The 23,987-nt window shown below is 40.7% G+C and overlaps 1 protein-coding gene across 8 annotated transcripts in view; it reads right to left on the bottom strand.

Annotated features, from left to right (window-relative positions):
- LOC125641569 (protocadherin gamma-C5) overlaps window positions 1-23,987 on the bottom strand; it is a 426,447-nt gene that overhangs the window by 283,247 nt on the left and 119,213 nt on the right. Inside the window, exon 1 of one of the 8 annotated variants that reach the window (XM_048861720.2) lies at window positions 17,375-19,973. The exons of 5 other annotated variants lie outside the window; for them this stretch is intronic. In XM_048861720.2, the coding sequence (XP_048717677.1) occupies window positions 17,375-19,795 (2,421 nt within the window). In that variant the 5' untranslated portion in view covers window positions 19,796-19,973. Of the gene's footprint in view, window positions 1-177; window positions 2,783-10,581; window positions 13,210-17,374; window positions 19,974-23,987 lie in introns of those variants that run through there. 2 more of the 8 variants (XM_048861706.2, XM_048861728.2) reach the window with 2 other exon arrangements.

Here is a 23,987-nt window from a genome sequence, read left to right as displayed (position 1 = left end):
CTTGACATTACAAGTCAATAATTGGAAAATTATTTATAACTGCATAGTGTAGTAAGTAAAACTTCATTAATTTAGAGAATGAACTGTTGCTCTACAGGAACTATTACAAACCAATAAAACACACCAAGAAATAAGCCTTTCCACATCAAAGAGAAAGTTGTGGTTTAAGAAACTCACCTGAAGGGAGACTTGATCGTCAGTATTGATATTTGAAACTTCTGCGACTAAAAGAGGACCTGATTTCTCAGAAGGATGCTGACCTGTGAGGGTATTTGAACAACTGCCATTAGGAAACGCCAGTTGACTCTTTCTGGAGTCTGTGGTTAGAGAAACCTCATGTGAGTAGGAGTGAAGAAAATCTCTGACTCCATCGATCCCCACAAACTGCGAGACGGGAACTCCACTGAAACTCACACTCGAGGAGTCAAACAGCTGCGAGTTTCGCCACCTGCGGAGCCTCAGGGCCAGTAACACTAGGATAAAGGTAAAGAACAAGCAGGAAACGGAAGCCACAGCGATCACCAAATACAAGGTGAGGCTGGACTGGGGGTCTGCAGGAGCTGAGAGGCTGCTTAAATCGGAGAGGATTTCGGGGATGCTGTCAGCCACCACCACCGTGACAGTGGCCGTGGCAGAGAGAGGGGGCTGCCCGTTGTCCTTCACTAAAACCACCAGGCTTTGCTTGAGCGCATCTTTGTCTACAAAGGAGCGCGCTGTCCTGATCTCGCCGCTGTGGAGTCCCACAGAGAAGAGCCCCGGCTCTGTCGCCCTCAGCAGCTGGTAGGAGAGCCAGGCGTTCTGCCCGGAGTCTGCATCCACCGCCACCACCTTAGTGACCAGGTAACCCGGCTCGGAGGAGCGAGGGGCCAACTCCACTCCCGTGGAGCCATCGGTGGGAAAGGAGGGGTGTAAGATGTGCGGGCTGTTGTCATTCTGATCCAGTATAAAGAGAGTGACGGAGACATTACTGCTGAGAGGTGGGGAACCCCCATCCTGAGCCTGCACTTGGAACCGAATCTCCCGGAACTGTTCGTAATCGAAGGAGCGCAGAGCGTAGAGAGCCCCACTCTCGGAGTTAATGGAGATGAAGGAGGAGAGAGGAATTCCTTGAATTTGACCCTCAGTAACAGAATAGGTCACTCTGGCGTTCTCTTCCCAATCAGCATCGTTTGCCTTTAATGTGAAAATGGGAGCCCCTTTAGGATTATTCTCTGTGATGTAAGAGGTGTAGAGTGTCTGGCTGAAGACAGGCGGATTGTCGTTTTTGTCTAAAACCTTCAACAGGAAGAACGTGGTTGTGGAAAGAGCAGGAGTCCCTCCGTCTGTGGCTGTGATCGTTACATTGTAATCCGAGACCTGCTCCCTGTCGAGTGTTCTGTCTGTCACCAAACTGTAGTAATTGTCAAATAATTTCTGTAACCGACAGGGGAGGTTGCCTGGGATAGAGCATATGACCTCACCATTCTCTCTTGAATCTGCGTCTCCTACTTTTAAAAAGGCGATCACAGTTCCTTCTGGGGAGTCTTCGGGGATAGAACTGATGAGAGATGTGACTGTAATTTCCGGAGCGTTATCATTTACATCCATAAGAACTAACGAAACCCTTGTGCGAGCAGATAGTCCTCTCCCGTCGCGGGCTTGAACCTCTATTTCATATAATTCACTTTCTTCGAAGTCTAAGTGCCCTGTCACCGTCAATTTCCCAGTTTTAGAATCCAGCTGGAATATGTCTGAAGCTTTCTCTGATATTTTCCGGAAGGAGTACGTTACCTCGGCGTTCATTCCTTCATCCAGGTCAGTGGCGTTCACTGTAACCAAAAGGGTATCTATAGACACGTTTTCCAAAACATTCACCTTATAAACAGATTGTGTAAAAACTGGCGCATTGTCATTTGCATCCTCAACAATAATGCGGATTCTCGCAGTGCCGGACCTGACTGGGTCTCCTCCGTCAATGGCTGTGAGGACTAGATTGTAAACGGCTTGTTCTTCTCTGTCTAGAATTTTTTCTAGCACCAGTTCAGCGTATTTTGCACCATCAGCTCCCGTTTGCACGTCCAGAGAGAAATGCCTATTGCTGCTGAATTGGAAGCTCTGAATTGAATTACTGCCTATATCTGGGTCCTGTGCGTCTGGCAGAAGAAAGCGCGTCCCAGTGCTTGTGGTCTCACTGATTTTTAGCTCTAATTCCTCTACTTGGAAACTTGGCGCGTTATCATTAATGTCGGTGATTTCAATTTCAATTGTATAAAGTTTAACCTGCTCCTGAACAAAAATCTCCAATTGTAACAAACATTTTGAGATCCGGCCACATATTTCTTCTCTATCCACCTTTTCACTGGTATATAAATAGCCGTTCTGCCAATTCAGAGCAAAATATTTCGTCCTACCTTCTGCAATAATTCGAACTCCACCGTCTGAGAGTTTTTTTGTATCGAACCCCAGATCCTTTGCGATATTCCCCACGAAAAAGCCTTTCTGCATTTCCTCAGGAATCGAATAGTGAATCTGCCCAGCAACTGCCTCCCAAAGGAAAAGCAACGTAAAGCAACACAGCAACCCTCTACAATCCCGGAGTCTTTGTTTATCGGCCATTTCCTGCCCTAGTAATGGTATTACTCTGATTCCCCGTCACCGGTGTGAACAGTGTGGTATTATATCCAGTCCTTTGTCTCCCCAGCAACTGAAGTTTGCATCGAGACTGTTTCATTCAGAGATTATTCCACTAACAAGGTTCTCTTTAGAATCTCTCTGACTGATCGTGAATCTGATCTCTGTGTTCTGAGCTGTGTAACAGCGGTTATGGGCTGGCTGGATCTCTCATTGCATTTCGCTCTCTGATCGGTGAACAGCGACGCTCAGAGCCTCAACCAATAATTGCACCAGCTCAGATAAATGTCCCTGTTGTTTTCTCTGAGTTTATTTTGCCTAGGTGTTTTATTTTTTTAGGTGTGCTCCTCCCTCTATTTTTTTTAATGAATACTCCACAAACACAAACAGAGTCATCGAATTAATTAAATTCGGGAACTTTTTCTTAAAATCCATTAATTATTCACTCGCAATACTTAAAACATCATCTTGAAATGGAAAATAATCGTTTCCCCTGATTTTGAGCTGCTGTAATGACCTGAAGAGTCGAGAAAAAAGATATTTGAAATAAAGTTATAAGAGAAATGTGGCTATTCATTGTCGACAAAGACTTTTTGCTTTTCCGTTTCCAAAGAATCATTAGAAATTGTAGAAATGTTATTGCTACGTGCAGAAGAGAAACTTTCCCCCCACTTTGCATTCAGCAAATCTGAATATTTTAATCAACGTGTAAGTATAAAATGATGGGATTATTGACTAATGTGAGAGTAAGAGAAAATTTCTCCTAAACGACAAAGAACAATATTTTCTAAAGTGCTGTATTTTCTAAAGTGCAGTTGACTCATCTGAAGTGACCAAAACTATCCACTGGCCAAATGAGACTTGGAAGGTGATCTACAAAAGAAAACAAACATTTTCCCCTTGGCACTGTATGAAGAAGAGAGATGTAATATTTTGTTGTTGTTTTACATTAGGAACTCAGTTCCATCTTATACTGTAAGACTCAGGAGAGCTACTGTAAGTAATGACATCACGAGAAGAAAGAAAGTGAAAGTCGACTAGTCAAGGGGAAAAGGATTTTTCAGTCAAACTGTATATATCTTTGCCTTTTTTGTTAGCAATGGCTAGTTAATACTTTGAATAAAGGAAAACTTTGATAAGAATTCTGCACCTTTTTCACCACTATCACTGCCACAATTATAAAATAAATAAAAAATAATAATAATAAAGAAAATAATAATAAATATGTCCTATATCTTCCACTGATGCTCCGGCCAACAAAAGGAAACCCTTTAAGTCATTCAGTATTCGTCGACAATCCTGTGCAGATCATCTTAAAATTTCTCTCTCTCTTTCCCTCTGATTCCAAAGTTCAGATTGTGGTTTAAAGTATCTTACTTTTCTTTAAACGTTTCCATCTTTTATTCTATTTTTCTTTACTTAAAAAACCTCAAGAAAAGTATAGTTGCATTCTAGAATAAATGGTTAGCATTCCTACTTCAGTCCTGACAATACTTACCTACACTGCAATACAGTCTGTAATTATATTTTCACATACTATTGTTTCTACAGGACCTTTGCTTCATTTGGGGCCTGATGGTTTTGGTCTAGGCCATCAATTCACAATAACTTTGGTGGAGTTACTACAGATTTATGAACAGTATTTTGCCTCAGACCTGTTCCTCATTTACTGTAGCCTCCCTTATTCACTGCCACATCAAGGCCTAGAAATATACCTACTTATTTGTGATCCTACTAATAAAAACTGTTTCATAAGGTTTATCAATAAGGAAGAGAGAGTAAATATTGTGGCTGCAATCTTAATTTACTTAGGCAGTTATTTACTCTTCAGTGCTTACCTTAATGTTAACCTTAATGTTATCTGAACATTTTCAGTCATGTAAATATTGGAACATAGTTGTTAAAAAGTGTTAATGTTTACAATCAAACAGTACAGTGTATAAAAAAGCTATTACTTTAAAACCCTTATAAATTGACCAAATGGAACTAATTTTAATCAGAAGGATAAAAGTAATTTCATCTATCTAAAGACAATCTGCCTGCAGGCAGTCAGCTTTCTAACCTTTTCCGTTCAGTGCTAGAGATGTCTGAAAGGGCATTGAGATTATTTTTATAATAGAAATATTAGGGTTTGGGGGTTTTGCTGTCCTCAGCCTCAAAGGTGGCTCAAGTGTTTTTGCCCCAACCTTTTAGAAAGATTCAATCTCAGCTAGAAGGAAAGCCTTCCAGTTTTCAGCACAAAATTTGAAAGATTGAAAAGGCTGTGAGCCTCTGAAAACAAAGTCTTGTAAAGAGTCTACTTTAACTCAGGCTATCTCTAACATTCCCCTTATATGCAGTTAAAATGCGATTATAACTTTTATATTGCAGAAATTATATGAACCTCAGAAACCTCAGAACAGCAGCAAATTTTCTTTCCTAAATATAAAGTTTTATAATTCCACAATAAACGAGGCTAAAAGGTAATTAAAATTACAAACCAAAATACTTAAAAATCTAGAATTTTTTAAATTGTCCATGCAGCTTAACTTTGCCACTTGTGTTTGTCTGTCTAATCTAATCTAATCTATCTATCTGTCAATTAATTGTTTAATGGTATGATCATATATGAGTTACCCCATAGAGTAAACCCATTAAAACATAAGAATGGCCATACTGGGTCATACCAATGGTCTTCAAACAGTGGCAGGTGCCAAATGATTCAGAGGGAATGAACAGAACAGGGCAATTTATCAAGTGATCCATTCCCTCTCATGTACTCCCAGCGTCTCGTAGTTTGAGGTTTTGGGACACCCAGAGCACAGGGTTGCATCCCTAACTAGCTTGGATAATAGCTATTGATGGACATATCCTCCATGAATTCATCTAGTTCTTTGTTGAACCCAATTATACTTTTGGCCTTCACATCATGGCATAAATTTCCATGGGTTGACTGTATGTTGTGTGGAGAAATACTTCTTTATCTTTGTTTTAAACCTGCTGTCTATTACTTTCATTGGGTGACTCATGGTTCATGTGCTATGGGAGGGGATAAATAACACATCCTTCTTCACTTTCTCCACACACATTATTATTATTGACTTGTTCTGTACTGTATTTTACTGACTTTTTCCAATACTAATATATCTTTTTTTGAGATGGGGCCATCAGACCCACACACAGTATTCAAGGTGTGGACATACTATGGATTTATATGGTTGTATTATGATATTTTTGTCTGATTATTTATCCCTTTTCTAATGGTTCCTAACATTGTGTTAGCTTTTTTGACTGCTGCTGCACATTCTGCAGATGTTTTCAGGGAACTATCCATCATGATTCCAAGATCTCTTCCTTGAGCAAATTTAGACCCCATCATTTTGTATGTATAATCTGGATTATCTTTTTCCATTTACATTACTTTGTATTTATCAGCATTGAAGTTTATCTACCATTTTGTTGCCCAGTCACCTAGTCTTGTGAGATCCCTCTGTAACTCTTCACAGTCAGCCCTGGACTTAACTATCTTGAGTAATTTTATATTGTCTGCAAACATTGCCATCCTACTGTTTATCCCTTTTCCAATTCATTTATGAATATGTTGAACAGCACTGGTCCCAGTACATATCCTTGGGGGATCCTTCTATTTAATTCTCTCCACTGTGAAAATTGATCACTTATTCCTATGCTTTGTTTCCTATCTTTTAACCAATAACTGATCCAGGAGAGGACCTTCACTTTTACCCCATGACTGCTGACTTTGCTTAAGAGTCTTTGGTGAGGGACCTTGACAAAGGCTTTCTGAAAGTCCAAGTACACTATATCCACTGGATCACACTTATCCATATGCTTGCTGACATCCTCAAGAATTCTAATAGATTGGTGAGATATGATTTTCCCTTACAAAAGCCATGTTGACTCTTCCCCAAGAGTCATGTTCATCTGTGTGTCTGATAATTCTGTTTTTTAACTAGTGTATTAACCAATTTGTCTGGTACTGAAGTTAGGCTTAGCAGCCTGCAATTGCCGGGATCACCTCTAGTGCCTTTTAAAAAAATTGTTCTTACATTAGCTATCTTCCAGTCACCTGGCACACAGGCTAATTTAAGGGATAAGTTACATTCCACAGTTAGTAGTTCTGCAATTTCATATTGGAGTTCCTTCCGACTTCTTGGGTGAATATGGTCTGGTCTTGGTGACTTATTAACATTTAGTTAATCAATTTGTTCCAAAACCTCCTGTACTGACACCTCAGTCTGGGACGGTTCCCCAGATGTATCACCTAAAAACAAAAGTGTGGGACTCTCCCTCTCATTCTCTGCAATTAAGATTAATGCAAAGAATTCAATTAGCTTCTCCACAGTGGCCTTGTTTTATGCTCTTTTAGCACTTTGATCGTCCAATGGCCACACTGATTGTTTGGCAGCCTTCCTGCTTCTGACTGACTTAATTTTTTTTTGAATTTTTTTGCTATTAGTTGTGTCTTTTTCTAGTTGCTCTTTAAACTTTTTTTTGCCTGACTAATTATATTTTTACATTCGACTTGCCAGAATTTATACTCCTTTCTATTTTCTCAGTAGGATTAGACTTCCAATTTTTAAAGGGTGCCTTTTTGTCGCTAACAGCTTCCTCTTCTCTGGTCTTTAACCATGGTGGTATTTTGTTGGTCCTCCAGTTGTTGTTTTTTTTTGAGGGGGGGCGGGTATACATTTAGTTTGAGCCTCTATTACAGTGTTTATAAATATTTTCCATGCTTCTTCCAGACATTTCACCCTTCTGGCGGTTCCTTTTCATTTCTGTTTAACTAGCTTCCTCTTTTGAAGTTATATGCTAATGTTGTGCGTTTCTTTGTTATTTTCCCTCCTACAAGGATGTTAAATATAATTAAGTGATGGTTGCTATTACCAAGCGATTCACCTCTGGGACCAGATTTTGTACTACACTTAGACTAAATCAAGAATTGCCTTTCCCTTTGTGGGTTCCCGGACTATCTGCTCCAAGAATCAGTCACTGATGTTGTCTACAAATTTTATCTTTGCATCCCTTACTGAAGTGACTTGTACCCAGGGGTTTTTGTGGCCTCTGTAATCTCCCATATAAATGGTAGTTTTAAAAATTGAGGGTAACATACTGAGTCCTACCTCGGGAAACTACGCAGACTTTGCAGAATCAGAGCTCCTTTATACCCAATCTCACATCCTTTGTGATATTCCCCAAGAAAGAGTCTTTCTGCATTTCCTCGGGAATGGAATAGAGAATCTGCCCAGAAACTACCTTCCGAATTGCAATAATTATAAATCAAAGAAGGGCGGGCACTTCTTTTGCTGTACCGGCGCTTCTGTGCTTCTTCCACTTCCATAACTCTTTAATTGTATTCGGATTACTGATAGTTAATACTTCTAATATAAATTTTTTTTCTGAAGAACAGAACTGTTCCAAAAATAACCTTTAATCGGTAAATGACTGAGTTATTTGGTGATGTTCCTCTGTGTATCCAGATTCGGTAAGTGTGAGTCTTATCTCTCTATTTGGATGTGCTATGTAACAGAGAAGCGGAGTTGGCTGTATCTCTCAGTGCATTTCTCTTCCTGGCTGGTGAACAGGGGCTCTCAGGGTCTCTACCAATAATTGCACCAACCCAGATAAAACATTAACTAGCTAGTGAGAGACATGGGGTTTCCCCAGTGTAGATATGCCTGGGATATTCTTATGTTCTGCATTTTAAAAATAAGAACACCATAATCAATATACATAAACACACATGGAGATATGGAAATGAACAGTTCGTTAACATCCATAGTAAATTTATATATATCCCAATGGCTTGAGTTCATTTTTATAATTGTAAGAGACATCCCAAGTAGGCTTAGTCTTGCGAGAGGCATTTCATCACGTGTGCTCATCTAATGAGCGAAGTATTCTGCATCAGCAGAGTTCACTAAAAGTGAAACCTTTGCAGCGGGTTTCTCTGAACCTTACCCAATGCTGAGATAACTAGGTTCATATTCTGTGGCCTGCGTGCCATGCTAAAATGGCTGGGTAGGGGTGAGGAAGGTGTTGATTTGAGAACTGACTGATTTCTGTTTCTTTATAAACTATTACCTTTTCTCTTTTCTCTCCCTTTCGCCCAATAAACTTCTCCCCTCAGTGCCTTGCACTAGAAACTCTCACTGTTTCTACCCACACTGGTTCTTTGACTCGTTAGAGAACTGTATATATTGTGTACAGACAGTTCTCACAGGCAGGGTGACACCAATTGTGCACATATCTTCTTGAATGCCCAGGAGTGCTTTGACACCACTCACTGATTGCAGGAGATCAAGTTGCCATTAAACATATCACTTCACATACTAGGTCAACAGCACCTTGACCGATCATCATGCACATTGGTTAGTGACACCTAATAAAATAGACTGTAGGTACCTCTGAGTTGTGTTTCGTGGCTTTACTGGAGTTGACTGACTGAGAAGATTGCCTTAGAAGCTGTAACCAGACACTCATTTTGATTTCTGAACCCCACAATAAGAAGGATTCATCCTGATTGGTGGGTTGGTGAAAGGGGGTGGAGAGAATTATGGCTCCCAGGAAGACAATCCTGGTGAGAGATATACTGGAATCACTCCGGTCACTTAAATCGAGAAAGTAGTCAGTGCTGTGAAGATAACATGGAAAGATCTTCTGCTCTGCTCAGAATTGTGTGAATATGGTGTGTAAACCTCTCAGACAGTAGAAATTTTGTCCCACCAGAAATGCTTCCTGAGACCAAACGGGTACTTTAGAGGCTTGTGATCTGGAAAGAGACAGGTCACATTTCTACCTACAATATTCAGTCTGATTATACCCAACAGTTTCATGAATTACTATCAAAGGGGAAAACAAACCAACTTTGGTGAAATAAGAGATTCTTGTAGTCCTGCAACATTTTTGATCTCTTCTACACAGGTTCTAATTCACACCGAGGGTTTCGCAAGGGAGAATGCCACCGGTGAAACCACGTCTGGATAAAAGTGCTTATAAATGTATGCATACACCAGCTGGGATGCAGTTCATTCCGGCAAATGAGAATGGCTTTGGTAACTTAATGAAGTGAGCTGTAGCTCACGAAAGCTCATGCTCAAATAAATTGGTTAGTCTCTAAGGTGCCACAAGTCCTCCTTTTCTTTTTGCGAATACAGACTAACACGGCTGTTCCTCTGAAACCTGTCTTAATGGATCAATCCACTCAAATGGTGGGAAAGCAGCAGTCCTCTGACAGAGAGAAGGAGAAAACCCCTGCGCCAGAGTCCTCACAGAATGGCCATGGATACCTCTGCACTCCTACAAACAATAAAATTGATGTGACACCTAATGAGTATTTACCCAGGTGGTAAATACATTGGGAACACAGAAAGTGGAGCGTGGGGGAAAATCTACCAATTGAAAACTAATAAAATTAAGAGGAAAAGATGTGCCACTATTTGAATCCCTTGGAAAGTCTGATCCAATGTGAGCTAGTAACACTGGGAGTGTACACGTTAGGGCGAACTACAAGACACTGTATCAAGTTTCGAGAGGATTCCTTTACTCTTTTTGCTAACCCTACTACCCATATGCAGCCACAAACAGAAATAACAATCCCATGAGAAACAAATTCACAACGTCTTTCCCATTACTTTGAATTATTTCTCTTACCCATATTTACATAACTCTGTGCCTCTTTGTACCATAAAGACCTCTACAGTTGATGAATGTAAAGGATGATGAGAAAAAAGCTGATAAAGTAAAACAAAATTTCTTAACTAGTATTTTCAACAGGAATTTAAAATTCATATAAACAAAATATATGATACACCTCATAGTAAAACTGAATTATAAAAAGCTAATTATTCCACAGCGTACACTACCCTACTTCCTCCCTAAATCGTCCTTACAAATAGAAAAGTGTTTTGTTTTTTAAAATTAACCAGATTATACTGTGGCAAAAAATTTTAACACATCGGTGCACAAACTCACCGGAGGAATGTTGTCCTTCTCAGACGTTGGATCATTATTTTTCTTAAATATCATCACAGAGTTCTCAACAGAAAGGGTGGTGTCTCCCACACTTCTCTGACTACTGAGATTTAGAAAGTTAGAGTAATTTCTTCCGAAATCTGCGGATAAACACAGATTATAGCTATATGGTAAAGTCCCATCGCAGTAGTTTGGTGGGAATCCAGGACGCGCCTTGGAATAATGATCACAACCGAAACACTGCAAAACTGGGAGATTCTTTGATCTTCGCAATTTCATCACAATAGCCAGTGTAACTGTCAGAAGGAACAAAAACGAGATGAAGGCTAAAGCCAACACCAAGTAGAACTGTAAATCAGACTGAGATGCCGAGTCACCCGATTGGTCGCTCATTTCCGGAAGAGCCTCTTGGAAGTTCTCGGCAAACACCAGGTTGAGAGTCACTGTGGCGGACAGAGGCGGCTGCCCGTTGTCCTTCACCAGGGTGACCAGCCTGTGCTTCACAGCGTCTCTGTCCGCAAAGGCGCGGGCTGTCCGGATCTCCCCGCTCTGCAGCCCCATGCTGAAGAGCGACGGGTCCGTGGCCTGGAGCACGTGGTAGGAGAGCCAGGCATTGTGTCCTGAGTCAGCATCCACCGCCACCACCTTTGTCACCAGATAACCTGCCTCGGAGGAGCGAGGGACCATCTCGAATAAGGCGGAGCCATCGGCTCCGAGGGAAGGGTACAGGATGCGAGGGGCGTTATCATTCTGATCCACAATAAACACCCTGACGGTGACATTGCTGCTGAGAGGCGGGGACCCGCCGTCTTGGGCCTTCACCTGCATCTCAAACTCCCGGAATTGCTCGTGGTCGAAGGAGCGCTGCGCATAGATCGCTCCGGTCTGGGAGTTAATGGAGATGTAGGAGGAGAGAGGCAGCTTCTCTAGGTTGCTGCTCAAGATAGAATAAGTGACTCGGGCGTTCAGGTCCAGATCCTGGTCTGAGGCTTTTACACTGAAAATAGAGGCCCCCGAGGGATTGTTCTCTGGCACATAGGCGGTGTAGGAAGGTTTCTCAAAGACAGGAGCGTTGTCATTGATATCCGAGATTTGTAAGAGGATGGTTTTCTGGGTGTAGAGTGGGGGAGAGCCTTTGTCTGTGGCGGTGATTGTGATATTGTACTCCGCGGTCCTTTCCCTGTCCAGGGTGCTGTCTGTGAGGAGTTTGTAGTAATTTTTAGAAGACGAGATTATTTTAAAAGGAGATTCCTCTTTAATGCGACAGTTGATCTTGCCATTTTCTCCAGCATCCTTATCGTATGCATTCATCAGAGCTATCACTGTCCCAGGCAGAGAATCTTCGGGAATGGGACTGGACATAGAAGTAAGTGTCAGCTGGGGGGAATTGTCATTTTCATCTGTAATATCGACTTCAATTTTGCTATGACCAACCAGTCCTCCTCCATCTTTGGCTTCCACACTAAGTACATAACTATTTGCCTCTTCATAATCAATAACACCTCTGGTTGTAATGCTTCCGTTTCCGGGATCCAGTGAGAATAATTTACGAACACTGTCTGGTATGTTGCTGAAAGAATATGTGATTTTTGCATTGAAACCTTCATCCATATCAGTGGCTTTCACTTGAAGCACTAACGAGCCCTGTGGTAGATTTTCCCGCAGTCCGATTTTGTACACTTTTTCAGTGAATGTGGGAGGATTGTCATTGGCGTCAGTAACATTAATCCTAATCTGAACCGTTCCAGTTCTCACTGGATCTCCCCCATCCACAGCTGTCAGGATCAAGAGGTGGGAACTTTGCTTTTCACGATCTAAAAGTTTTTCCAATTCTAACTCGGGGTATTTATTCCCGTCCTTGTTCTCTTTCACTGCCAAGATGAAATACTGGTTGGAACTGAACTCGTAACTCTGTAGCGAATTACTCCCAACATCCGAATCCAGAGCATTTCCTAGGGGGAATGTTGCTCCTACCAAGGTGGACTCACTTATTTCTAAATCAACAGATTTTTTTCCGAAGCCGGGTGCATTATCATTTATATCCTTGATTGCCACGTTCACATGAAAAATATTTAATGGGTTTTCAACCACGGCTTCTAAATTTAGGACACAAAGCAATGTTTTCCCACACATTTCCTCTCGGTCTATTCTGTCGTTTACATATAAATTACCATTTTCTGTACTGACTCTAAAATACTGTTTTTTTGCCGTAGAGACAACTCGCAATTTCCTGTGTTGCAGTTCTTTGGCATTCAGCCCCAGATCTTTAGCAAGATTCCCCACAAGAGACCCCTTTCCCATTTCTTCAGGAATTGAATAATAGACCTGCTCTGAGACCGCACCGCAGAACAAAAAGAATAACAAGGGGAACAGTACTTGCCATCTGAATCTGCAAGATTTCTCTCTGCACAGTAATTCCATCCTGATCAGCGCTGCTCTGCTGAATTTCTAATCGGATGTATTCTGAAGAGAATCCAGTATTGTATTTTGTATATTTTCGTGAGAACCAAAATTCCGCATTATGAGGAGTACTGAAAATCAAATTATCTTTCTGTTTTCATATCAACTTCCAGAGGGATGATTTCTCCGTTAAGCAATACCGTCTGAAATTTCTGCAGGCTGTATCTCTTCTCCGATCTGAGCTCTGTGACTGAGAAATCACACTGCAGGAAGCTCCAAATGATCTTCAGCAGCAGCTCTGTCATGGCATTGGCCAACAGCGGCACTCTGAGTCTCTGCCGTAGAATTGCAGCTAGACTGATCTAATCAAAAAGTTCCTGAAGATCATAGACTGTACAGAAGAAAAATGTCTTTCTCCGTGTACATTTAAAATGTAAAATATTTTAAAACTTTAGTCAAACGAATCTTTCCATTCTGTGGTAAAATAATGTCTTACTCAGAAGCCATACAAATGTTGTAAAGAGGTGGCTTAAAAGTGTACTTCACGTCTTTAATTTGAGGTTTATCTATGTTTCTGTGTCCTTTATAGTATAGCTATTTATGTATTCTAGAATTATGTGGGAAAGTGTTACGGTAAAGTAATGGGAGAGAAAAAGAGAGAGAGATTTCTATCAGATCAGACCATAGCCCCTATCAATTCTCCATTTCTCCATTCTACCAGATCCTAGGTGTGACAGAGCTTCTTTTATTAACATCAGTATAATGAGGCACAGGGGGAAAGTGTAATCAGTCCTATTACGGTACCACTTTTTTGTAAATCCTTTCCCATGAGTAAGATTGAAACCAATCGCAATTTACTAACAAAAAGTAAAAGTTGTGGTAGCTCTGTTGGTACCAGGATACTAGCGAGACAAAGTGTCAACGTTCCTTCCCCACTTTGAACTCTAGGGTACAGATGTAGGGACCTGCATGAAAGACCCCCTAAGCTTATTCTTACCAGCTTAGGTTAAAAACTTCCTCAAGGTACAAACTTTGCCTTGTCCTTGAACCCTATGCTGCCACCACCAAGCGTTTTAAACAAAGAACATGGAAAGATCCCGCTTGGAGACATCTTCCCACCAAAATATCCCCCCAAACCCAACACCCCCTTTCCTGGGGAAGGCTTGATAAGAATCCTCACCAATTTGTACAGGTGAACACAGACCCAAACCCTTGGATCTTAAGAACAATGAAAAATCAATCAGGTTCTTAAAAGAAGAATTTTAATTAAAGAAAAGGTAAAAGAATCACCTCTGTAAAATCAGGATGGTAAATACCTTACAGGGTAATCAGATTCAAAACACAGAGAATCCCCCTAGGCAAAATCTTAAGTTACAAAAGACACAAAAACAGGAATATACATTCCATCCAGCACATCTTATTTTACCAGCCATTAAACAAAAGGAAATCTAACCCTAGCTAGATTACTTATAGATTACTTACTAACTTTACAGGAGTTGTAAGGCTGCATTCCTGATCTGTTCCTGGCAAAAGCATCACACAGACAGACCAAACCCTTTGCCCCCCCCCCATCCAGATTTGAAATAATCTTGTCCCCTCATTGGCCATTTTGGGTCAGGTGCCAGCAGGGGTTACCTTAGCTTCTAAACCCTTTACAGGTGAAAGGGTTTTGCCCCTGGCCAGGAAAGGGTTTATAGCACTGTACACAGAAAGGTGGTTACCCTTCCCTTTATATTTATGACACAAGGTGAGTGAGGTAATATCTTTTGTTGAACCAACTTCTGTTGGTAAGACAGGCAAACATTAGAGCTTACACAGAGCTCTTCTTTGGTCTAATAAAATATATTACCTCACCTACTTTGTTTCTTTAACAGAAAGAAAGGCATAATCCTAAATGTACCCAAGCAAGAAAAATATAATGCAATCTTTAATGTATAAATCAAAATAGGATATCATTTCTGATCCAAAGTAGAGACTGCAAAGATTTTCACCAAGCCAATTCACATCCTTTTTAGTTCCTAAGCACAATTTCAAATATTTTCTTAAAATTCAGGGATAATTCACAACAATTTCAAAATTTCAGCATTAAACAGTAGGAAATTCACATTCATCCTAAAACTGCCAGTAGTCTTGCAGACCTGTGCTAAAAGTTGTCTCCACTTGAGACTCTGTCCTCCAAAATCTCTTGCAAATTTTTGTCTTTCCACTCAATTACTTCTATCCTATGTCTGTGTTTGCAAAGTGTAAGGATTATTATCATCATCATTATTATCCTATGTATCGGTAGTAAAAATAGTGGTGGTAGTAAAGAGTGACATGCATTTTACAGAGCAAATAAAAGATAGTCGGTTCCATGGAGTTCTAACAATTTAAGCATAGACAACTGAGCATTAGCACACCTAACTTTTAGGCACCTAGAAAATCAGTGGGATTCAGGAAGTCTGAGTTTGATGCCTAACTCCCTCTACAATGAATGGTGAGAGATAGGCACCTCAGAATGGGATTCACAAAAGCCAGCATGCAGGTGGCTCCTAGCCTAAAATAGCCAATGGAAAATGCCAAGAGGAGGAGATAGGCCTTAAATCACTGTTTCCTCCCTCTGCTTGGGATTCTTAGCTGTGAACCCTCTGGAGTTAGGGGCCTTTACCACAGCAAGAACCTGTGTGAAGGGGAAGGAAGAGAGAACGAGGAGAAGAACCTGAACATCTCTCATAACTTCTATCCCAGTGATTAGGGTAGTCAGCTGGGATACCGGAGATGCTCACGTCAAGTCTAGTGGAGGGGTAGAAGGGATTTGAATTGAGATCTACTACCTTTCAGGTAAGTGCCCTAGCCATTGAGCATAGGACATTTAGATGTGGGTCTCCCTCAGTCTCTCCTGGTGAAACTGTGCCACTGTGGGTAAATAATTTTAAAAAGTCATTGGAACAAGGGGACTAGCTCCTGGGTCTTCCACTTCACAGATGAGTGCTTTAACCACCAGGCTACAGAGCCATTTGCATGTTTGCTCTGGCCCAGCAATTCTTTTATTATTTAATCCACAGTGGAACAGCTCCAACAAGGGAGACTGAGGGAGCTCCATATCAGAATGTCCTACAGCCAGTGGCTAAGGCACTCAGCACGGAGGTAGCACATCCTAATACAAATCTTTTCTCCCTATCAGCCAGAGGGGGGACTTGAACCAGGGATCTCCCCCATCCTAGGTGAGTACTTCAACTACTGGGCTTAACGCATTCAGGGTAGTCCTCCCCCCATGTGTGTAAGCTTTTATGTGAGAGCCTGGTCTGGTAGGTGCTCTCCGAGCCTCCCTGCCGAACTGCGCCCTGCAGGCAAGTTAAGCAGAAGAATGCCTATTTTTTCCCATTGCTCTGAGGCTTAGGCATCCAGACATCTCTTGTGGGGCTGAAGTGTGCATAGTTAGAAGCAGAAGTATAGGCACCTGGGGAGATTTTACTGAAAACATTTAGATGCCCAACAATTTTAAGCACCTACGAGGTTCGGGGGCAGTTGAGTGGGGGCTTTGTGAATCCCAATGTAGCCTGATTCTGGGATTTAGGCAACTAGAGTGGAAGTTAGGTGCCTAAATCATTTTGTGAATCTAGCCCCTAATCCGTAAGACTCTCAAGCCCAATTCAGCACCATACCTAAGGGTGAATACTTGAAGCATCTGAACATACTGAACAGTAGGCACATGTTTGCATACCTTTCTGAGTCACCTCACAGCCTTACATCAGAGCCCATCTCCTCATCTATGACCCAAAGGATAATTAGGGAGAAGTTTCCAGAAGTTAGGGGCAAAGCAATTTCTGTGCTAGGTAAGAAACTATGGAAGACACTACAAGGAGAGATCAGAAACACTCTTAGTTTTACTTTTCTATTCCAGAAATCAGGAAAGCACCTGTTAATTTTATATTGATGGGATTTAAGAATGTGTTCAAAGTTAATCAGGTGACTAAATTCTCTCTCGAAATGGGGCCCTAGATTATGGTTTAAATCAAAGATTTTTGCAAATGCATACCTACAATAACAGGAAAATGATGATGAGGAAGGAAAGAAATGTATACAATAGGATGTCAAGAGCAGACTCATTCTAAGAAAATTAATTAATACATTAACTAATTAATTGATTGTTTTTTCTTACGAATTAGAAAGAGAGAGATTGAGAAAGATTGTTCAATGAAAAAATGATTCAATGACTTATGTCCGATTACATTTTTAAATCTAAAAATTAATGCTTGACACAACTTCCTAGAACGCCAGCCGGTATTCTGGGAAGCACACGCACAGAATCACAGTTGAGATTTAGGCGCACAAACATGTAGGGTTTTTTTAGTACATTGAAAGCTAAAATTTCAACGGAAATCAACATTAAAAACAAAGCCATGAAACCTACCTGGCTGATGAATTGACCTTCTTTATTAATATTTGAATCTTCTGCAATTAAAAGAGGCCCTGATTTCTCAGAAGGATGCTGACCTATCAGAGTATTTGAACAACTTCCACTAGGAAATTTCCACCGACTTTTTCTGGAGTCCGTGGTTAGAGAAACCTCATGTGAGCAGGAGTGAAGAAAAGCTCTGACTCCATCGATCCCCACAAACTGCGAGACGGGAACTCCACTGAAAGTCACACTCGAGGAGTCAAACAGCTGCGAGTTTCGCCACCTGCGGAGCCTCAGGGCCAGTAACACTAGGATAAAGGTAAAGAACAAGCAGGAAACGGAAGCCACAGCGATCACCAAATACAAGGTGAGGCTGGACTGGGGGTCTGCAGGAGCTGAGAGGCTGCTTAAATCGGAGAGAATTTCGGGGATGCTATCAGCCACCACCACCGTGACAGTGGCCGTGGCAGAGAGAGGGGGCTGCCCGTTGTCCTTCACCAAAACCACCAGACTTTGCTTGAGCGCATCTTTGTCTACAAAGGAGCGCGCTGTCCTGATCTCGCCGCTGTGGAGTCCCACAGAGAAGAGCCCCGGCTCTGTCGCCCTCAGCAGCTGGTAGGAGAGCCAGGCGTTCTGCCCGGAGTCTGCATCCACCGCCACCACCTTAGTGACCAGGTAACCCGGCTCGGAGGAGCGAGGGGCCAACTCCACTCCCGTGGAGCCATCGGTGGGAAAGGAGGGGTGTAAGATGTGCGGGCTGTTGTCATTCTGATCCAGTATAAAGAGAGTGACGGAGACATTACTGCTGAGAGGTGGGGAACCTCCATCCTGAGCCTGCACTTGGAACCGAATCTCCCGGAACTGTTCGTAATCGAAGGAGCGCAGAGCGTAGAGAGCCCCACTCTCGGAGTTAATGGAGATGAAGGAGGAGAGAGGAGTTCCTTGAATTTGACCTTCAGTAACAGAATAGGTCACTCTGGCGTTCTCTTCCCAATCAGCATCGTTTGCCTTTAATGTGAAAATGGGAGCCCCTTTAGGATTATTCTCTGTGATGTAAGAGGCGTAGGTTGTTTGGCTGAAAATGGGCGGGTTGTCGTTTTTGTCTAATATCTTCAGTAAGAGGAAGGTGGTTGTAGCGATGGGAGGAGTGCCTCGATCGGTGGCTGTGATAGTTATATTGTAATCAGAGATCTGCTCCCTGTCCGGGACTCTGGTAGTCTCCAAACTGTAATAATTATCAAATGACTTCTGTAATCGAAATGGGAGATTAGCTGGGATAGAGCATGTGATCTCACCATTGACGCCGGAATCTCTGTCTTGTACATTTATAAGGGCAATTACAGTTTCAGGAAGAGAGTCTTCAATTATTTCTTTGCGAAGAGATGTTACAGTAATCTGCGGGGCATTATCATTTGCATCAATGACCCTTAACAAGATTTTGGCTCGAGACGATAATCCACTCCCGTCCTGAGCTTGTACTTCCATTTCATATATTTCAGAGTCCTCGAAGTCCAGATTCCCTACAACTGATATTTCTCCCGTCCCAGAATTCAACTGGAATATATGGGCAGCTTTGTCTTCTATTTTTCTAAATGAGTATATTACCTCTGAATTAATTCCTTCATCTTGGTCAGTGGCGTTTACTGTAAGCACCAGGAAACCGACAGGGACATTTTCCATAATAGCCACTTTATAGACAGACTGGCTGAAAACTGGCGCATTGTCATTTACATCCATAACAACAACTCTGATTTTCACAGTGCCAGATTTGACTGGATCTCCGCCGTCTGCAGCTGTAAGGATTAACTGATGAATTTTCTCTTCTTCCCTGTCCAATAATTTTTCAAGAACCAGCTCTGCGTATTTGCCACCATCAATTCCCGTTTGCACATCCAGAGAGAAGTGTTTATTTTTACTAATTTGGTAGCTTTGGAGGGAATTGAGTCCCTTATCTGGATCCCGAGCCTCCGGCAAAAGAAAATGCTCCCCCTTTCCCGTGGTTTCAGTTATTTTTAACTCCAGTTCCTCCACTGGGAAACTCGGCGCATTATCATTAATATCCGTTATTTCGACTTCAACCGCAAAAAGCTTCACTTTATCCTGAACAAGAATCTCAAAATTTAATAAACACTTCTCTATCCGGCCACAGATCTGTTCTCTGTCTATTCTTTCGCTAATATATAAATGTCCATTGTTCAAACTGAGAGCAAAATATTGCTTCATGCCTCTGGAAATTATCCTGACTCCGCGGTCTGAGAGCTCCTTTATATCCAGTCCCAGATCCTTTGCTGTATCCCCCACGAAAGAGCCTTTCTGCATTTCTTCAGGAATTGAATAACGAATCTGTCCAGAAATTGTACCCCAGACTGTCACAATTATGAATAAGAGCGGGACTCGTATTTTGCAATCCCAGCTCCTTTCTTTATCCGCCATTTCCAAATCACCGGGATATTTTCCGATCCTATTGATTATATATGTTTCCCCAGATATATTGGGATGGTTCGGAAGCTACAAGCACAAAGTCCAAATCAGCAAAGAACTAGAAGCACTCACCTTTCTTCCTCTTTTCCAGCCAAACGCAATCAGTGTGGATCTGATCTATGTGCTGTGCTTTGTAACAGCGGGGCTGGACTGGCTGGATCTCTCATTGCAGTTCTCTGTCTTATTGGGCGAACAGCGGCGCTCAGAGTCTCAATCAATAACTGCACCAACTCAGATGCTACATTAACTTAATTTTTAGTCTCACTGTGTGTCCTCATTTGCACTACAGTTTTAAAGGTATCATACTCGGGAGCTCCAAGTGACAGACTTGAGAGGTTCCAAAAAGTGAACAGTGAAAAATTAAAAGCCTCAGCTCAGGGGGCTAGACTAGATGACCCCTTTCAGCCCTACACTTTTATGATTCTATGATTGTTTGAAAGCAGAAGATGGAAAACGTGCACTCCGCAGAGATAATTCTTTTTATTTCCCCGATTCAAGAATTAACTCAAAAGTCTCCATTTGAAAAAAAAAAGTGTGCGTGTGTGCGTGTGTATGTTTTCATTCTGATTTAATTTAAGGCAGCTTTATACTCATGTTACTCCATTGACTGCTGGTGTAGTAAATGAGATCAGATATAGGCTCAGAATTTCTGCTGCCCTCTTTCTATGTGGCAATGAACTATCATAATGCTTTATTAACTATAACATTGTGTTTCTTCTACAGTACTGATGAAAACCAATCAACCAATAATCTGAGGAAATAATTTGCGTGGGAGATTGTGGAAAGGGAGTAACACTTACTTTCTCTTAAAGGGGAATATTGTTTTGTGAGCGAAGTATATATACAATTATATTTATAAAATATTATTTCGAAGTTTAATCATATTAAGTTATATTAAATACATTTTAGCTGTTTGTCTGCAAATGTAGACTTATGCTTTCATCTCCACAGAACATTGGAGACACAGTGGATATTTTATAACAATAATTTAAAGTTATGTGGGTTGTTACAGAACTGCTATTCTGGACATAAATATGTTAAATCATTTTTTCCGATTATCGTTTTTCTAAAGTGTCTTTACCTTACACATATTTTGAGTTTTATAAATATATTATCTGATAGTTTAGATGATCATTTTAATTAATTTTACATATAGAAAATTAGACAAGGTCAGGTTTATTTCTATTAACTCATTTCAAGTGTACCGTTGTGACAGTTACATTATAATCCGAGACCTGCTCCCTGTTCAGGGCTTTGTCCGTCACCAAACTGTCATAATTTTCAAATTACTTCGGTAACCAAATAGGAGATTGTCTGAGACAAAGCACGTGACCTCACCGATCTCTCTCAGTTGCTCTCATATTTTTAATACAGATATTACTCTCTCCAAAGAAGAATCGTCGGCGACTAAACAAGAGAAACGTGATCTTGTTTTTATGAAGATTTATGAAGCCTTGGTGATTTACTATATGAATACGATATCTCTATTTAATGTTCATCCATATAAAGTGGTGCTTGCTCTGACCAACAGGGAACCATTGCGCTCATTTTCAGAAGCATTAATTTTGTAGAAAGATTTATTTTTAAGAGGGATCCTTTGCTTCCAGCAAAGTAAGGCGGATATTTGCAGAGCCAGACCTGACTGGAAGAATACTTTGAGAATAGACTATTTTTCCTTTAACCGGACTTTATTCAAGTACCATTTCTAAATATTTTGCATGATCTGCTCTGTTTTTCACACCTGACGTGAAATGTTCATTATTGCTGGATGAATAGCCAGTAAGAGAGTTAACTCCTACCAGCCCAGCAGAATAAACCGTACTCATGGGCTGTAATTTTGTTTTTATTTTAAAATTATATAATAGATGGGGAAACTGTCATTAATATGTTATAAGAACTCCAAGGGCATAAAGTCTCATTTTATTCTGCACAAGCACTTCACAGTTGAACAGGCGCTTCGGTATTCTACCACAGAACTGCTCTCGGTCTACTCCTCCTGTGATACATATATGACCAAAACAAAATATCTAGTTTACGGTCTGGAGAAAACACGGACCCTGGGATTCATAATTCCCATTTATCCTCGGCCGATTCTTTGCAATATTTTCTACAAAAGAGAGAAAGGCGTTTCTCCAGGAATAGAATAGTGGAAATGCCATTCCCGGCTCCCATGGAACTCCCAGATATTCCTACTCATATTTTCTTTACATTTGCTTTATATAGAGCGCTGTGCATAGGAATTATTCAGAAATCACAAATACTTAATTTAAAGCAGTGATGGGCTCAGTTCTTCCATCTAAGTTGTCTTCCTATAAAGGTACTTGCCGAGGAAAGGATGATGAATCTCTCTCTGCCTTTCTTTCTCTGATAAAGCATTCAGTGTCAACCAATAACTGCACATACTTGGAGTATTTGCGAAAGATTCTGAGGCTTTCTGCGTGTGCTAATAATTTTCCTTTCACTCTGTATGCCTTACTTATATACCCAAATGCCCATTGACACATGCACTGAAATCAAAATGAAATAATTATGTTTCAAATGTAGAATATATCTTAATGGAAATGAAGGAAAAATATTTTCATGATTTCAGGATGAAGTTTAGAGTCTCAGATTCTTTAATGAAACAAAATGATTTCTCCTAGAGAATTAGGAAACAATACAAAATAATAGAAAATCGTTATGAATGCTCACTCGAAATTCAGCACTCAAAATATTTTTTCTATTCCTCCTTAAGAGATACAGTTTTTTTATGGAAAAGAAAAACACAAACAAGTTATTTTCAACGCTGAGGAATACCAAGTTTGAGCGTGATGTTGTATATCCACCCACTTTCTAATAAATCCTAACTTTCATCAGTATGTGAGAATAAACATGATATCTTTTATCATTTGGAAAGATAGAAATGGAAAATCTTTCCTACAGGATAAACAGTTATTTTGTTAAAGGTGTTCATATAATATATAATACATCATGATGTAAACTGGAACCACACTTCTAATGTACAATCATTTTTGATTAGGTAACGACTTGCCCTAATGTCCTTGTATCAGTCTACAAACGGAAAGAAAGTTTTTCTCTGAAATCTTTGAAGTCTGGTGAATTGCTTCAGAATGCTTAGTTTGTATAAAATGGAGATTATTACTCTATCCCCAGCATGCCTGAATGACAAGATATGGTGCAAAATCTGATTCTGAGGCAAATCTTCTCAAATAACGAAAGAAAATAAAAAAACAGAAATCTGACACTTTTTGAATATTTCCCCTTAATTCCAGGGGCACAGAGTATTGCTCCATACCTGCTGAACTCCGTGGCACAGCAAAAGTCAGAATGGCTCCCGGAAAAGAGTATGTGGCCAGAAAGCATACGCCTGTGCTCTATGTTCTATCTAATTGCCTCTGAATGAAATAGATGTGAGAGAGTTAAATCCCACCATGTGCAACTCTGTGGTTATTATAGTGGACGTAAATATATACAAATGCTGGTATTATGCACTCTGTCTCTTAACATTATGTAGAGAAACCTGTTTCTGCAGTAGTTATGTATACCTGACAACTCTGGAATGGGGATTCCATTGCAGCAGGTGTGGCTAGAAAGGGAGTATGGTTACAGTCAAGTCAAAAACTGAGAGGTGTTGTGCAAGTTTCCTTTGAGGATAGGTATTGAAAGATCAGATATGGAGTGATTGCTTTGTGAAAAGTGTTCCTGAACCTGTGTTTGCCTTTTAACAACAATAGTGCAAAGAAGTAACAAATTAACAGAAGATGGATTATATACTTAGTGGACACATGACCATCTAAAAGACCTTCTAAAACTGGCAGAATAGTGGACTCAAGACCCAATGCATCAACCAGTCAATCTTCAAGGGATCCAATGTCACAGCATTATATTCAGTTCCATACATCCGAAAGTAAACAGCAAGTACACTTTAAAAGCACATTATCAATGTGACATCATATAATAAATGAATCTTCAATAACATATGTAAACGATACCTTATTTCTTTAGTAAAACATAAGTAAAAACTTAAAAAAGCATCAAAAAGCAGAGTCCAAAATATTTTTAGTACCAGTAGCTTAGTGGTTTCATTCAGAATCAGGGCCCCATTGGAGCTGATCACTATGCAAACATACAAGTAGAGAAGATC

This window comes from Caretta caretta, chromosome 8 (assembly GCF_965140235.1).
Source record: "Caretta caretta isolate rCarCar2 chromosome 8, rCarCar1.hap1, whole genome shotgun sequence".
NCBI lineage: Eukaryota > Metazoa > Chordata > Testudines > Cheloniidae > Caretta > Caretta caretta.
Note: the sequence above shows the minus strand (reverse complement) of the source record. Positions and strands in the feature narration are given on the sequence as shown.